Source organism: Mastigoproctus giganteus, chromosome 5, assembly GCF_048544385.1.
Source record: "Mastigoproctus giganteus isolate SK-2022 chromosome 5, ASM4854438v1, whole genome shotgun sequence".
Lineage (NCBI taxonomy): Eukaryota > Metazoa > Arthropoda > Arachnida > Uropygi > Thelyphonidae > Mastigoproctus > Mastigoproctus giganteus.
This window is the reverse complement of record NC_143579.1, coordinates 196,319,220-196,335,867: the sequence shown is the minus strand read 5'-3', so window position 1 is coordinate 196,335,867 and position 16,648 is coordinate 196,319,220. Positions and strand designations below refer to the sequence as shown.

Genomic DNA, 16,648 nt, shown 5'->3' with positions numbered 1-16,648 from the left:
TTTGAAAAGGGGATGGTACATGATACTCCATAGCAAATGATATTAACATAAAGAAAAACACCATTAAACCAAGTGCAAATGCCAAGTACATTTCTTTCATCAGAACAGTTACAAGAGAACCAGATAGCTGCTGCAACCCTCACCACAATACAGGTACTTAATGTAGGGCAATGTTTTGAAACTCAACTGAGTAACGCTGTCGGGCCAGGATAGTGAAAGGCTCTTACTAGCACAGTATTACTCAGTTGAGTTTGAATATTGCCTTGTTAAGTAGCTGCATTGGAGGTTATCTTGTTCTCTTATTCCAGTAAATGTACATATTATTTGATTGTGGTTTAATAGTGTTTTTCTTTATATTAATATAATTTTTTTTTTTTTTTTTTTTTTTTTCATTTTTGGAGATAAGATTTTTGTTAGTCCCTCAAGCAGTTCTACATCTTATACAAATGTTCTGGACAATAAGCATTTCTAAAAGTTTGCCTTTTTAGTAATCTTACTGGCTGTCATGCTCTTTACGTACATGTCAATAGGTGGTTGCAAGTTTCTTTCCAATTAATGCAAGGTAACCCTGGGTCAGATGTTGGTGTATTATTTACAAGCTGCATGTTGTATAGGTGGGACTGTCCATTTTTCAAGTTGAAAAACTAACTTTTCAATATGGTTTTCTAATAAAAAAAAAAACACCGATCTTCTGCTTGCACTTTCCAACATATAAATTCACTGTAATGACTACTAACAAATCATTAGCAAACAGATATCATCTGGAATTATACATCTCACAATTTTTTTAATATAATAATAATAACAACAAAAGACTATTACTTATGGGAAGATTTACCAACAGCATGGTAGGGAAGTTTATTAGCTGCCCATATTTTTCAATATCTTATTATTGGACATATAAAAATTCTGGAGGCTATCCAGCTTTCTAAGAGAAGTTGGATAGCCTCCAATAACCTGAACATATGCCAACCTTCTAGATATTTTCTCATTATTTAAATTTTTATGCTTTTTAAACATTTCACAAAATCTCAAAATATAACATTGATGGATTTCATCAAAAGAAAATATTATAACTAATTATCTTAAAAATGTATGTCTAAAAATATGTCCTGACGACAGGAAGATATTCACTCATCATAAATTAAAAATGATGTCCATCTCTCTATTAATCATGTTTTGTGACATCAATCCATCTGTACCATAAAAATAGAAGTTATAGTTTGCTATAACTTAGTATTTATGCATATAAATACTAGGAAGCTTCTTAACAATAACAAATGTTTTATTATTATTTTTTTTTGAAATAGCTGTCCTGATGGAAGCCATTAAACTATCTAAATTGAGGATGTGTGAACTTTTCAAAAGACTACATTCAGAATATCTTATCTAGTTTTGGGATGAAAGAGCATGTGTGTGCAACATGAATAATATAAATCAGGAATGCAAACTCAGTTGGACTTGCAAGTCATATTACCTATTTTCAAGGCCTAAAGTGAATAACAGGATAAACCATTGCAGCATTACTAAAAAAAAAAACAATATTTGAAAATAAGATCCTTGCACAAAAAACACAATTTCCTAATTAACAAGAATTATGTGGATTCATACAAAATTTAGTGAATCCTCTTTAAATATTACCATGCATTTCTCTATTAAAATAGGATGAATTTTATTTTTTTGGAAAATGAGGGCTACATTAAAAAAAAGTTTTATTGGAATGATACATGACCATCAGAGAGATATAATACACAAATGTGATAGGGAAAAATAATTACTTCTGTGCTTCTTTTATCCCTTTCTGTTTTGATTTTTTCCTCTTGATTTTGGATAACTTTTCATAATTTTCTCGCTTTGCTTTGAGATTTTCAGCCTGTAAATATTGAAAAACACAAAATGCACAGTGAGGCTACAATAATTTATAATCTAACACTGCTTTCAAAATAGAGAAACCCATTTGGCAAAAAATATTGGCTGACTTAAAATTACTGCTAATGTCATGCTGTGTTCACATTAATCGGAATTTACTTCATTAGTCATATTACCACTTGATATTTATGAAAGAATAATTAAAAATCACTAAACTGTAAACCACTGTACTTATATTAAGTAATACATGCACATTATTTTACACATCAGAATGCCACTGGTATTAAGCGGTTTACTACACAATAATAAATTAAAGGTGCAAAGCAGCATGCTAGGATAGGTAAAGTTTCCAATATTAAAAAAAATAATAAAATTAATGGTCTCAATTTCATTAATTTATCTCAAATTAGGATAATAATTTCACTTTTTAATCATCGCAGATTAGTATCTTTATTCTTACTGTCAAGCTTACCTCTCTGTTTTTTCTTTTCTGCCCAAAAATAATCTTATCATATAATTTTTTCTTTTTCTTAGGAATCATGAGCACTGCAAGTCTTTTTTCTTCAGCCCTTTGGATCTCTTCAGCTTTTAGCTTGTTCTCGGACTGTACTTTTCCCTCAGTGACAGTCATTTTAGCTTTTTTATTAACTACAGGAGACTCTGCTCTATTTTTTCTCTTTGAGTCCTTTGGAGGGTCCTCATCTACAATTAATGAACCATTTGAAAATAAAATCACAGCAATAACAGCATTATATAATTACAAATTTGACTATCTCTACATACTGACTTGGAGAGAGTTCTCTCCATCCGAGATTGGTATTTTAGGTGAAGAGAAAGGGATTTCCTTTGAGTTAATGTGTTTTGCAGCCTGAACAACATAATACGTGATAAAGATCACATCAAATACTATATGAACTGGTATACCCTAGGAGCAAAATAGTCAATGCACCAAGTAAACCAAACAGAGCATCCAAAAATGTCATTACTGAACATTAATGCAGTTATTAAATGTTATCAGAAAAAGAAATTACAATCAGTAGTAGTTTCTTGTCAGCTATTTGATACATTCTACCAGAGTGGTAAATCCTAGTATGAATGTAAGCCACCATGGCTTACTCTGTAACTATAGATATGGTGGAATGGGACACTGGTGGTACAAACTGTCTATTGATGAGGCAATTCACTGATGGTATTTCATCACTATGCTTACCAGTGACTAAGGAGTGTTTTTCATCACACCTGTCCCTCACCTCCAAGACAAGCTGTAACCAGTGTATGAAGCCCAGGAAGGAAATACAGTCGATTCCGGTTATTTGGGACACATCGGGACTAGTGCATTTTGGCCCGATTAAGCGGCTGCTCCAATTATCCGAAGTTTCACATAAATAGTTAAAAATACAATGTACCCACCTCCCTTTACAATTAATTCACCGTACAATCAAATCACGTTACGATGTGTAGTAAGCGCCAGTCATTGTGATCACGTTCGTGAATTGAATTTTAATTCAATTAAACAGCGATTCTACTTAGCGAAAATAGGATATTAAGCACAAATTTACTCTTTATTACTTTACCAATTAAAAAATTAAATAATACGTGAAAATCGGAATAATTAATACGCACTGTAATATGTACATACTAACTAAACTAGTTGACATTTCTGTTCGCTGACATTTGTGGGTGGGGGTTAAAATTTAAAACAGTAAAAAGATAAGCAATCAATAATAAAGAACACGGCACACACAAATTGCAAGTAACACAATATGCGCCGCAAGTGAGAACGGGGTAACGAGTTACAAAGCTTTAAAAATAGGAATGAAGAAAAGATTCTGAAAATTATATTTTTTATATGATTGAAGATTCCATGGAAGTGTAAACACATTTCACCACAATAACCCACAGAATTCCAGCTGTCGGTATTATCACAAATTCAGTAAGATAGAGTGTACCATCCGTTTATGATAGACTGCACTAACAGAAAAGCCCATTGCTAATTGTTTTATGGTTGTGACCTCCAGAAATCCGACTGAACTACGTGGTACGGTCGGAGACAATCACAGGGTAATCTCCAGTGCTGAGGTCTCCTGCCCCGATTAAGCAGCATTTTGTCCCAATTAAGCGAAGTAAACCCTGGCTATTTTCTCGATTGGTTTCTGTTTTTTAAGATTTGCCCCAAATAAACAGCTGCCCCGATAAACCGGTGGCCCAAATAACCGGAATCCACTGTAGTTGAATTTTTTATTACAGAAATACTGGTAATTTACCACCCTTTCAATAGTTATGGAGTGTGCTACTTATGTTTCTGAGTTGCATAGATCAATGGCTGTGCATGGCTATTTTTACTTCCACACAGAGCCACTATTTTGCCATGCACAAATCAGAAAACATCATTTATAGTTTCTGTGACATTGCTCATACTTAATACTTGTAGTACATAGCCTCATCTAAACTAGTGCCAGAGTGCTTCCTGAAACTTCCTTTAAGCATAATAACTACCACTGCATATGATACTACATTAGCATTATTTGTTTTCATTGTGCTGCTTGCATTTTAGTGGAACTAACAATTTCACATTTTAGGGTTGATTTTCATGTTATAACTAAAGTATATTGACTAAAAATGGCCAAGTTGGAAATATAAGTGTTTCCCCCATCAAATGAATGATGACTGGCAATGTACTTACATACCAACCCAAACTTCTGATATGACTTATTTGATATGCATTAAAGCAAATGCAAGTACTAAGTGGACCAGTGAAAATACAAATTGGATATACTGGATGCTGTTCTACTCCAAACATCACTTCAACCATATCTCATACTAGTTCAATTACAACACTGAGGTAAAGTGACTAGAACTGGAAGATTACTGATGAAACATCTCTCATCTCAGATGAGATTAGAGAGAACAAAAAAAAAAGGAGAAAAGTAAAGCCAAAATATACAAAAATAATATCAATAATGCCCTTATAGTTATTGAAATAAATTCTTTGATTAGTTAATTAAATTCAAAACTGTTTCTAAGCACATTCAACTTCCAGAAAGTTGAAGCAAGAACTACTCATTTGAGCTTGTAAAATGCATAATTTCTGTTATCCAGGATGAAATCATGAATAAATTACAGCACTCATATTTTCATAATCTTATTGCTGATGAAATTACACATCCATTATGAAAATACAGATGTTTCTGTTTCAGATATTGCTGTAAAGGTGATGAGTTAAAAAACTGTGTCCAGTTCAATTCTTATATTGTCTTGTGACAGTACTTCAAAAACAACAGCCAGTGAAGATTCTTATTCAGTATGAAAGAGCTGAAAGGCATTACTAAGAATGCAAGGGTGAACAACAATTTGTAAAATAAATGCACTGCATTGAATAAACATAATAATTTGGAAAACTAATAATGACAAACAGATAAGCCAAATATTTTTCAAGAATTTTATGGTTCCCTCACCAGTGGCAAATAATGCAAAAATATTAAAAAGGATCAGAACCACTTACTCTAAGAACAATAGCTTTCTGAAATCTTACAACGTATGGAGTGTGCTACTTATGTTTCTGAAGTCTTATTAGATAGTCTGAAACTATTAGATAGTCTGAGAAGCCCAAGGGCTAACTTGTAGGTTGGCACTGAGTTTAAGAGACAATATCAGCTCCAGCTATTTGGCAGAATATAGGAAAGGAATTATTATGCTTTTCTAGTAGCAAAACAGTTGCCTGTGTTTCTATTAACTCTTTTGGCAAAAATCCTTTGTAGTGATTTTGGCATGTTATTATTATGAGCAGTTTGACTGCATATTTTTATTTTTGGAAAAGTGGTAGGCTTGATGTAGGGTTTGAGACCAGATGTCCAAAAAGAAACTAGACATTGAAACATTAATTGCTTTGATGTCAGATAAAGAAATTTTTGCTGTATGTAATATTTCCTTCAGATTACAAACCATTAAAATAAAAATATGAACAATAGTTAAGACAGTTAATATACAAACCTTCAACACCACTGTCATCATCACTAGCTTTCTTTTCTTCCTGGTCATCTTCTTCAGAGAATTCATCCTCACTTTCAGAATCGGGTCTTCTTTTTCCTAAAAGATAAAATTACTGAGTATATATAGTGCATGGCAGTCTGTATATACGAACTCTGTACATTCCAAAATAAGATATATATATATTTATATTCAATAGGTACATATATGTGCTGAAACAGGAAATTGAAGCAATAATAAACTTTTTAATGGTTAAAAATGCTGTACCTGTACTTCTTAAATGAATAACCTACGTATAATTTGTAATATGTCTATTGCCATTTGCAAATGTCAGGGTAGGCGCATGCAGTAATATTACAACAAGCATTCCTGCACCAACCTCATTCGATGTTACAGTTGTGGCCACATCATGACACTTGTGTTTAAGTCAAGGATCAGTCTTTACCTAATAATGGCATAACCATATTCTACCATTTTGACTATTCCTTCAGTCTAGCAACTGCTGGATTACACAATTTTCTGGACATTGGGAGATACCAGGGACCATGATAGGTAAGTTATCCTCTACCAAAACTAGGTGGTGAGGAAACCGCTATAAGACTGTGGCAGAGAAACACTGCTTTAAGGCAGTATACGATTTTCATCCCACAAGACATGCAGATTAACCTATGAACACACACATCATCAGACGAGCCAAGTTCCCGGAGAACCTATATAACTGCATCAGTAGCTATCTTTCAGATAGAAACATCCTGGCTGCCCGCAGGGTTCCATTCTAGGGCCCCATGCTCTGGAACTATGTCCTTGGAGAAGCCCAATCGCAGATGACCTGATGCTGGGGGCAGACTCCAGGGCTTTCTTAGAGACTTATGCAAATCGTGCACTGACAGTGCTACAATAATGGGCTACTCATAATCAACTGAACATCTTACCTGCTCTGTCTTACTGAGAGGCACACTTCTACCAACAAGACTGCCACAGATAAAGATTCATGACACTACCATAAAACTGCAAGCCCAAATGAAATACCTTGGAGTAGTCACCGACAAAAAAAAATCTATCTTTCCTACCGCATCTTGTCAACCTACGGAAGAAGACCACAAACTACACTGCCCTAGTGGTCAGGGTAACCCAGCGAGACTTGGGCCTCAAAAAGCACATCCTGGCACTCTTCTATAAGGCAGTTTTCATCCCCGCCATCACTTACACCTCCGGGGTGTGGTTTGCAAAGACTGTCGTCAATCGTTGAAAGCTAGAAACCATCCAGCGCTCTATCCCCCTAACAATAACACAAGCGTGTCGGACAGTCTCAAACCATGCCTGAAAGTCCTAGCAAGTGTACTACCTTTAGACCTAGAAATTGTCCATCTACTCTATCAACTCTCCAAAGGAAAACTGGACACAATATTAGACTTCACCTCTGATCTACTCAACAATAGGACTGCAGAAGAAAAGAGACTTATCACCCATTTAACACAGGTCTGGCAGACTATGTGGATGGAGTCTACAAAGGGGCCATAATCCGAAAATTTCTTCCAGAAGTCCAAACAGTTTATCCCAAATGCCTGACATGATTCTCCCCAGGCCTACAAATCACCTTCCTTCTCACACGGCATGGTTCCATTTGTGCAAAACTGACTTCATTCCATATAACAGACAACCCTCTGTGTAACTGTGGATCCCATGAAACTTGGGATCACCTTATGTATCACTGCCCACTTTACGAAGATCTCTGACACATTTTCATTACCTTCCACAGGAAGGTAATGAAAGAAATTGCTTCCAAGAAAACCACCTTCTGGAACATGAGCAACACTACCACGCCTTTTCCAAGTTTGCCCAAGACCTTTTTTGCCGGGCAACAAACTTTACCTCAACCGTAAACCTCCACGGGAATAGTGCCATACAACTCTTTCCTTGGTTCGTCCCAGGAGTGACACAACCACCAGCACAGCTCAGATGCTGCCATTAGGTCTACCTAGCCACACTCCCTTGCATGGTCCTTTGCTTCCACTCCCCGGGCAGGGGGGAGGGACTCCTGGTCTCCCCTTTCCCCTCTGGTGGGGCATGGGCCTGCTCCACTGATTTGGGGGTCATCTTCTCTTTGGACCCCTTATCTCTGTCTTTCCCTCCAATCTCCCCCTCTATAACTTACAACTACTAGTGTCCGAATCATCTCTAAATTGCTTGAGCCCTACACCCAAAAACTTACTACATCAATTCGCATAAATAGTACTCCTTTTGGCTGACCGTGATCTATAACAGGTTTTTTTTTTTTTTTTTTATGGTTGAAAATGTGCTAGGTCCTAGCCACTGAAATCTCAGGAAATTAGGTGGCAGGACCTGCCAGAGTAAATAACTATAATACTGGTGTATCTGGTCTGTGAGACAGAGTGCAGACAACGTTGGGTCACAGGGGCCCAGCAGCTAAACGACCAGAGGACAATGGTACACGACACTACACATATACAAAAGCCATACACTTTTAAACCTCTGGCATTGACAGTGTTCTGTTTCACACCCATAATGTATAGTATGCAGAGATGGGGGGGAAGCCCAGGTGCCATTTGACACTAAACACACTACACATCAATAGATATAGTGCATGTTGATCTGAACTGATGCTGTTACCGATCATGGCTGTGTAATAAATAACAGTATTAATTATCTTCACAAATTATAAACTATAACTGACCAGAATATCTATTAAAATATTAGAAGTGACCAGTCTCATTCTTTATATACTAAAATTTGAGGTATTCTCTGTAATTTCAGCACAGTAACCTACTAAACAGTGGTTTTCAACCTGGGTGTCACAACAACATTCCAAGGGTGCCACATAATTTGGGTTTAAGTTAAACTTTTTTAAAATATAAGTATTTATTAGTAGATGAATCAACTGATATTGGAGGAAAGGCTCAAGTACTCATTTATTTGCTGTAAAGAACTTGAAGAAACAATAACAGGACAAGATATTTTCAATACAAATTGATGGTGAGCTGACCATTGATGGTGCTCCATCAGTGGTTGGCTCAGTGAAAGGGTTTGTATCTTTAGTGAAGAAAGTTAACAGTGATGTCATAACAACATATTGCTTTCTTCATTGTGAAGTGCTGGATGGGAAAACACTCAGTAATGATATGAAGTCAGGAAAAATGTGCTAGACCCATTTGTGAAAATGGTTACCTATATAAAAAGTAGGCCTCTTAAACCACATCTTTTTTCTCCAAAACATTAACATGGAAAACATGTCAATATTCTCTTTCATACAGAAGCAAGATGGCTTTCTAGAGACAAAGTACTGTCACTAGTACTTGAAATGAAGGATAAGATTCATCCTTTCTTTGACACTGAAAAATCAACTAAATACAACCAAATTGTTGTATTTAATTGATATCTATTAATGCTATTAATAATTCTAGCAAGTATTCTTTTAGCTTAACATTTCTTTCAGATATTTTTATCTTGTAACAATACTGATCCAACATTTTCTTTCAGTTCACCAACTTAAAAAAACAACCAGAAGATATTAGAAATATTTTTAAATATCTTTATGCAAAATGATAATTAAGGAGAGAAACTTCAGTGACCATACCATATAAATCTTTCCAGGGTCTCTTGTAACATAAATTGCTTATTTTATTTTGCGTGTCTAGCAGAGCAAACAAAATGTATTTGAAGGTTTTAAGTTTTCACGAGACTGAGGATTTCATAATATAGTTTAATGTAATGAGTTCCATATGAGATTTTTCTATTATTATATACAAGATTAAAATTTATTCTTGTGAATTAGATTATGTGAAATCATTGTTATGAAACTTATAAAAAAATATATCGAAGGGTAAGAATATAATTTATTAAAGAGTAACAAGAATTCTGTGCTGCTGTTCTTTAGTATGACATACAACAGTATGGTTCTAGCTAAGGCCTTAACACATTCACTGCATCATGATGAAAATATGCAACAATTGGATTTTAAGCCACTTGGAGGGGAACCACTTTTAGAACATTTTCTTGCACTATAACAGAAGAAAAACCAAATATTTTTGTCAAGCAACCTTTGCCAGAGGCTGAGCTAATTCAGTCATAGGAAGAAGAAAGCCCAAAAATGTCTCTGCCCTCCCCATTTCCGATTGATTCAATCTTGAATCAAAAAATTGCTGGAAAAGCCAGCAGTGAATGTGTTAAACTGAAAAACACCTTCATATTCTGAAACGTGGAAAATAGTTATTAAATAGATAAAAAAAATAAAAAATTTACTTGCCTGTGCTAATTCCCTTTTGCATGTCAAGCAAAGCCTGTTTCTCTGGAGGAATGTAGTCCCCTTCTTTCTCTACTACAAATGGAGAAAGGTGAGGAGGAAGAATGACACCAGGAAAGTAATCTTCTACTGGCAACAACATTTTGGCATTAACACTGTCATACACCCACTGGGGCTGAATATAATACCTAAATATGGATAACAAAGATAAAAGTAAATATAAGTATAATCAGCAAATTAAAAACTAGATATTATTATTACATAAGAAGGTTGATAGTATGAACCAGAGCTATAATGCTCAATACATTCTACGTTGATATCAATACTTGTAAAAGAATAAGAGAAGTTTACCTCAATATGATACGTAGAACACTTCTATATATACTCTCCAGAAATTAAAACGAAACAATAAAAAAATTGAAAATCTTGCATTACAATAAGAAATAATGAACAATAATTAAAAATCAAATTAACACAATTAAAAATGAAGTACAAAATTAATTTTTTACTTAATTTTTAATTGTGTTAAATTGATTTTTAATTATTGTTCATTATTTCTTATTGTAATGAGATTTTCGATTTTTTTATTGTTTACATTTTAATTTCTGGAGAGTATCATACAGAAGTGTTCTATGTATCATATTGAGGTAAACTTCTTATTCTTTTACAAATAAGAAGGTTGAAGAAAGTAATGCTAGTATCTATCTACCTTCTAGATTAGTCATTAAGCAACAACAAAATTTTCTATTGAAGACTTTAAATTTCCTTCCTCTGATGTCTGAATGACTGCAACACAGAAGCTATTACATAAAATAGCTGCTGAACTCAATATTTATGCAAATAGAAAGGGTTAGTTCCTTCCAACAAAGGTCGATTGCTATTCATGTGGGGAAATAACAGTGTGGGAAGGGTTTACATGCTCATTAGTATCCTGTTTTGTGGAGGTGTAAGCATGGCTCCATATGTTCACAGTTGACACCAAGAAAAAAAGTGTAGCTGTTGCACTGTCCCAGGAAGGGCTTTCTACGTGTGTTATTGCTGATAAAATAGGCTACCACCAGTCAACAAGAAACCGGTGATGTGAAGAGAAGATCCCAGGGATCAGGATTAGGCCGTAAGAGAGTTACTATGTCTTCCCAAGATTGATATTTGAAAGGGCTATGCCTTAGTAATCACCATGCTAGTGCTCCTGATCTAAAACTGGGCTTTGAGATGGCCTCTGGTGTTTTATCCCAAGTGCATGAACTATCCAAAGATGGCTTTCAGAATGTAGTCTGCATGCCTGTCGTCTTAAGAAGCTTTTGTTGACACAACAAATGAGGAAGAAGCAACTCTTGGGCTAAAACACGTTTCATGGACAAAAGAGCAATGGGACACCATAATCTTTTCTGACGAATCGAAATTCAACCTGCATGGCTCTGATGGGAAGCGATATGTCAGAAGACGAAAATCGGAGGCATACCATCCTGACTGCATAACACCGACTATAAAGTTCCCTGCCAGTCAGATGGTTTGGGGATGCATAACAAGCAAAGGGGTGGGATGAATTAAGTTTATTAATGGAAGGGTGAATGCAGAAACCTACACCGCTATCTTGGAGGAGTGCCTGAAACCCGTTATTAGGAATCACCACACAGATGTCCAAAACTGCAGTTTTCAACAGGACTCAGCACCTTGCCACACAGCAGAACTGGTAAGTTTTATGCTATTTGGATTTAATGATGAGTTTGTCTTGTCTCACAAGGCTTAAAACATACTTACACCAATGTTTTCTCCCTTAAGGTGCAGTCATACCTCAGAAATGCTGGCATTACAGTGTTGGACTGGCCCGGCAACAGTCCATATTTTGAACCCTATAGAAATTTGCTGGTACATGTCGTTGTCTAAAATTGCTCAGAAGAAGCGAAAAAGACTCAGCTGCAGGAGAACATTGTAAGGTTGTAGTACCACAAAATTGAGCAACCATATATCCAGATGTTAACTCTACGAGGGCTTATTTTGCTGGGTTACAGTACATAATACTATTATGTTAACTTGTCATTTCAGTTTGTACATGTAAATGCAATAAAATGTATGTTTGGTTGTCATGATTGCCATTTGTATGATTTCTCATAATTCCATTAACTATGCATTTTACCCTTTGGAAAGATATTTGAAGCAATTAGGTATATCAGGTGGAGTCTTTTTATTGGATTTCATTCACAGAGATATATAACCCATAAAACAAATGCATTTTGAATATTTCTGCAACCCACAATGCAGCACAAAACACACAAGTGATATAGTTTTATTTTTGCCTGCCACTATATATATATATATATATATATTTTTTTTTTACCACTTTACTGCAGCTTATTTTTCAATGCATACATCTAGCAGATGTTAGATATGTGTAATGTAATTTTTTCGTTCATCTTTTTTTTTTACCCCCCCCCTTTTTTTTTTTTTATGAAAACCCCAAACACGAGAGGTATTAGAACCTATAGTACTTAGTACCGTGCTTGGGTTGGAGGTTGAAAAGATGAAAGAAGATATTTGTTGACATTAGACTTGAACTTCTGTAGACTGTAATTTTCGGGAAAGACATATGAAGGATGGTTCTTCCAGAAAATGGCAGTTCAATGAATAAACGAGGAAGATGAAAAGTTGATTCTGTGAGTTTGAAGTTGGACAGTAAATGGATGTTGGCTGGTGGCGATGCATGTTCGGACTGTTTAGAAAGAGAGAGCAGAAATTATAGAAGCCAACTCAGAAGAACAGTGCCCATGGAAGTATCTGTAGAAAAGGCATGCAACAGAAACAGTACATCTATGAGACAGTGAGTGGAGAGACTCTGTTAGAGAGGAGTCATTAATTAACCTAACTGCTCTCTTCTGAATGGAATCTAGAAGCTTGAGAGAGGTTCTAGGGGCACTGCCCAGATATGGGAACAATATTCCATGGTAGGGAGGATTTGCACAGAGTGAACAGCAACGCCGAGAGTGAAAGAGAAAACCAAGTTTTTTAGATGCAGAGGAAGCAATATTTGTAATGTGCTTGTGCCAAGAGAGATTAGAAGTCAGGGTAATCCCCAAAAAAGATATATCAACTTGTCTAGAAATCTGAGTCACCAAAGATAAGCATAGGAGCAGAAGAATCCTTTTTGCGAGATATAAGACGATTGAGTTTTAGAAGGTTTCAAATCAACTAAGTTGTCTTTGCCCCACTAGAGAATTACCAATTCCTTAAATACCTGGCGTTCGGTATTTAAGGAATTGGTAGCAGATATTCGAGAAGTTTAAGCTGATTGAGGTCAAGGTTTCTCAAATTGGAAAGTGGAATGCAATGTGCTATCATCGGCAAAACTATGGATAGGATTTCCAGTTAATGGAAGGTCATTCATATACAAGAAGAAAAGAGTGGGGGAAAGAACTGAACCTTGGGGGACACCAGCATTAGTGGAGAAGTTAGAAGACAGCCATCTACTATCACCCTCGGTGAGCAATCTGAGAGAAAGCTGGATAACCAATTACTAAAAACAGTTGGCAAACCATAAGATGGAAGCTTGTTTAGAAGACCTTTATGCCATACATGATCGAAGGCCTTTCAGATGTGAAACTAAAGCTAGAGCAACTGCTTTAGTTTCACCAAATTTTTCCATTGAATTTGTCCATAAATGAGTAACATAAGCCAGAATATCACCAGTGGATCGACGCTGACAGAATCCATACTGGCAATGTTTGATCAGACGGAAGGTTTCTAGGTAGTTTAAGAATTGGCAGTTAATTGATTTCTCCATTATTTTAGAAAGAGTAGAAGTAATTGTAATGGGATGATAATTGGATGGCAGGGATTTGTCACCCTTTTTAGGAACTGGCTGGATATGAGCACATTTCGAAGCAGAAGGAAAAACACCTTTGGAATAAGAAAGTAAAAAAAGCTGGCAAAGAACAGGAGTAAGTTCGGGAGCACAGGTTTTGAGAACAAGTGGAGAAATACCATCAGGACCTGGAGCTTTTTTAGCATCAAGATTCGTCAAAATCCTTCTAATAGAAGACCATAGGAGGCATTGAATGGAGCATGCTAGGAATGGTGGGAGGTGTTTTACCAAGATCATTAATACGTGAGTTGGAAGAAAAATGGGATACTTGCAGGTCAGCTTTATCCTCGGCCAAGTGACAACAGAACCATCTGATTTTGACAGAGGTGGGAGCAGAGATGGGCAAAAGTTGCAGCCAATTGTTTTGGCAAGAGACCAGAATGCACAGCTACCATTAGGACAAGAAGCAAGTTTTATACTCTTAGCCTGTTCAAAATCTAGTTTGAACTGATTTATGATTATTGCGAGCTTTGGTGTAGGCAGAAAACGAAACTGAAGAATTGGAAACAAGTCAATTACGATATGCAACGTTATTCTCTTGAACAGCCTTAGCACATTTATTGGAAAACCAAAGTTTGGATAAAGGACGAGATTTTAAAGTGGAGTGTGAAATAAAGGATTCCATTCCTACAAGAATAATTTCACTGACACGATCTGAGCAAAAGTTGACATCAGAAGTTTTGAAACAGTAATCCGACCAAGGAAAAGAAGAAAAGAAATCTCGCAGGTCATCCCATTTTGCATTCTTGTAATGCTAAACAACGCAAAGCTGATACAGCCACAAGAGGAAGGTTTCATTGGAGAAGAGACCATCACCAAATTTTGATCTGAGGTGCCTAGAGAACCTCTCAACCTCGACATGTGTACTTAGAAGGGTTGTTTGTGAGAAAAAGATCAAGCATGTTGGCTGGTATTCTTGTAGGTAAATGAACATCTGTTCAAGGTCATTAGTAATTGCAAAAGCCTCAGCGACACCTCAATGTTAGGAAAGTTGGACTGCAGAAAGTCAAGTTGCAAAGAGAGGAAGTCAAAGAGCTCCAAGTGATTAGTGGAGTTGGGAGAACGGTAGAGAGAAAAGAATTTAATACAAAGAAAAGGTGATTTGATATTCAGTAATGAAACTTGTTTAAGAGGATCCTATTTAATGTTATTGTGCCTGAGAAGTTCAAATTGTTCGACACTTAAATTTCTTAAATTAAGTTCCACCCTCTTAAGATGTTTTATTACTTGAATTCAAATGTTTGCTTCTTTCAAGAACAACTTAGGCCAGTTTCACTGTATATTAAAACCTACTTACCTGTTTAAATACTGTTGTTTTTTATTAGGTCGATCTATAATCTGATGTGTAATAGTTACATCTGATTCATCATATGTGGCTCCAACAAACAGAGTTTTATCCCACGAAGCAATTCCACCGAATGATCTAAAATATTGTTATATATTGGAAACACATTAGAAAGCAAAGCTATAAGTGTATTTATTCATTTTTAAATTTATATTATTTATAAACAGGGCAGTGTGCTATTTGCACAAAGCCTGTACTTTTAAATGTTTTTCTTTGTGATTAAATCACTGGATGGGGGGGAATAAATCATTCAAAATCTTTCCCCAGCCCTACATTCACATTTTAACAAAACTAAACAAACTGCTATTTATGTAACTGTGTTGGAACATATAGCAAAATATTCTGCTGTTAAATTTGATAACACGTACATGCAATTAGCATGAACTATCGTAAAGTTGAAACTACACTATTTACTTTTTATTTGAATGCAAACATATGCAAGACAAGGAAAGAAAAAAAACATATAATTTATATATATATATATATATATTTTTTTTTTTTTAATACACAATATACAACAGGAATGCAACATTTAACTTGTGGTCCTATTGTAAAAATCATTTCTTTATTTAAAATTAGTTTACTATCAGATAAATGGTCCCTTTACACCAGACTACAGCAAAATTAGTTCCCTAATCTTTAAAGTGTTTAAAATATTTTTATATTAATAACATTTGTATACTGTCACTAATATAAGCAGTCATTTTACGCTTTCATATATAAGCCTACGTAATGCTGGTATGGAGTACACAGAAAGAGATAGTACTCTGCTAATTCACTTAAAACCTGGTGTTCTGGGATTGTTAATGATCTGATTAACTTGTTGGATTGATTAAAAGATCTTTTTGAACTAAAGATGAATATGGCTAAAACAAAAGTAATGATGAACAAGTATGCCACAGAAAGGGAAATAATGATTGAAGGAGCAGTAATTGAAAAGGTGGAGTCGTATACTTATCTGGGACAAGTTATTAGCTGTAATAATGATAAATGGCTGGAAGTCAAGAGAAGAATAAATTTTGGATGGATAGCATTCAGGAAATATAGTCACATACTGAAGAGCAATATCCCAGTTTGTCTGAAACGTAAAATAATGAACAAATGTATACTCCCCACCATGACTTATGGAAGTGAAACTTGGTCACTCACCAAAAGAATGGAAGAGAAGCTGAGAACTACACAGCGAAGAATGGAACGAATCATATTGCGAATCAGACTGTTAGATAAGAAGAGAAACACATGGATTAGGCAGCAAACTCAAGTAAAGGACATTCTTATCAAAACTAAAGAACTAAAATGGTCTTGGGCAGGACACATAGCTCGAAGA

General features: G+C 35.5%; 1 protein-coding gene across 1 annotated transcript in view; it reads right to left on the bottom strand.

Annotated features, from left to right (window-relative positions):
• Positions 1–1,744: 1,744 nt before the first annotated feature.
• LOC150085972 (pescadillo homolog) overlaps positions 1,745–16,648 on the bottom strand; it is a 76,551-nt gene continuing 61,647 nt past the window's right edge. The window contains exons 11-15 of the mRNA XM_090373623.1: positions 15,274–15,399; positions 10,121–10,305; positions 5,860–5,955; positions 2,342–2,571; positions 1,745–1,873 (exon numbers count right to left, since the gene is read on the bottom strand). Coding sequence (XP_090229749.1) covers positions 1,775–1,873; positions 2,342–2,571; positions 5,860–5,955; positions 10,121–10,305; positions 15,274–15,399 — 736 coding nt within the window. The 3' untranslated portion in view covers positions 1,745–1,774. The remainder of the gene's footprint in view (positions 1,874–2,341; positions 2,572–5,859; positions 5,956–10,120; positions 10,306–15,273; positions 15,400–16,648) is intronic.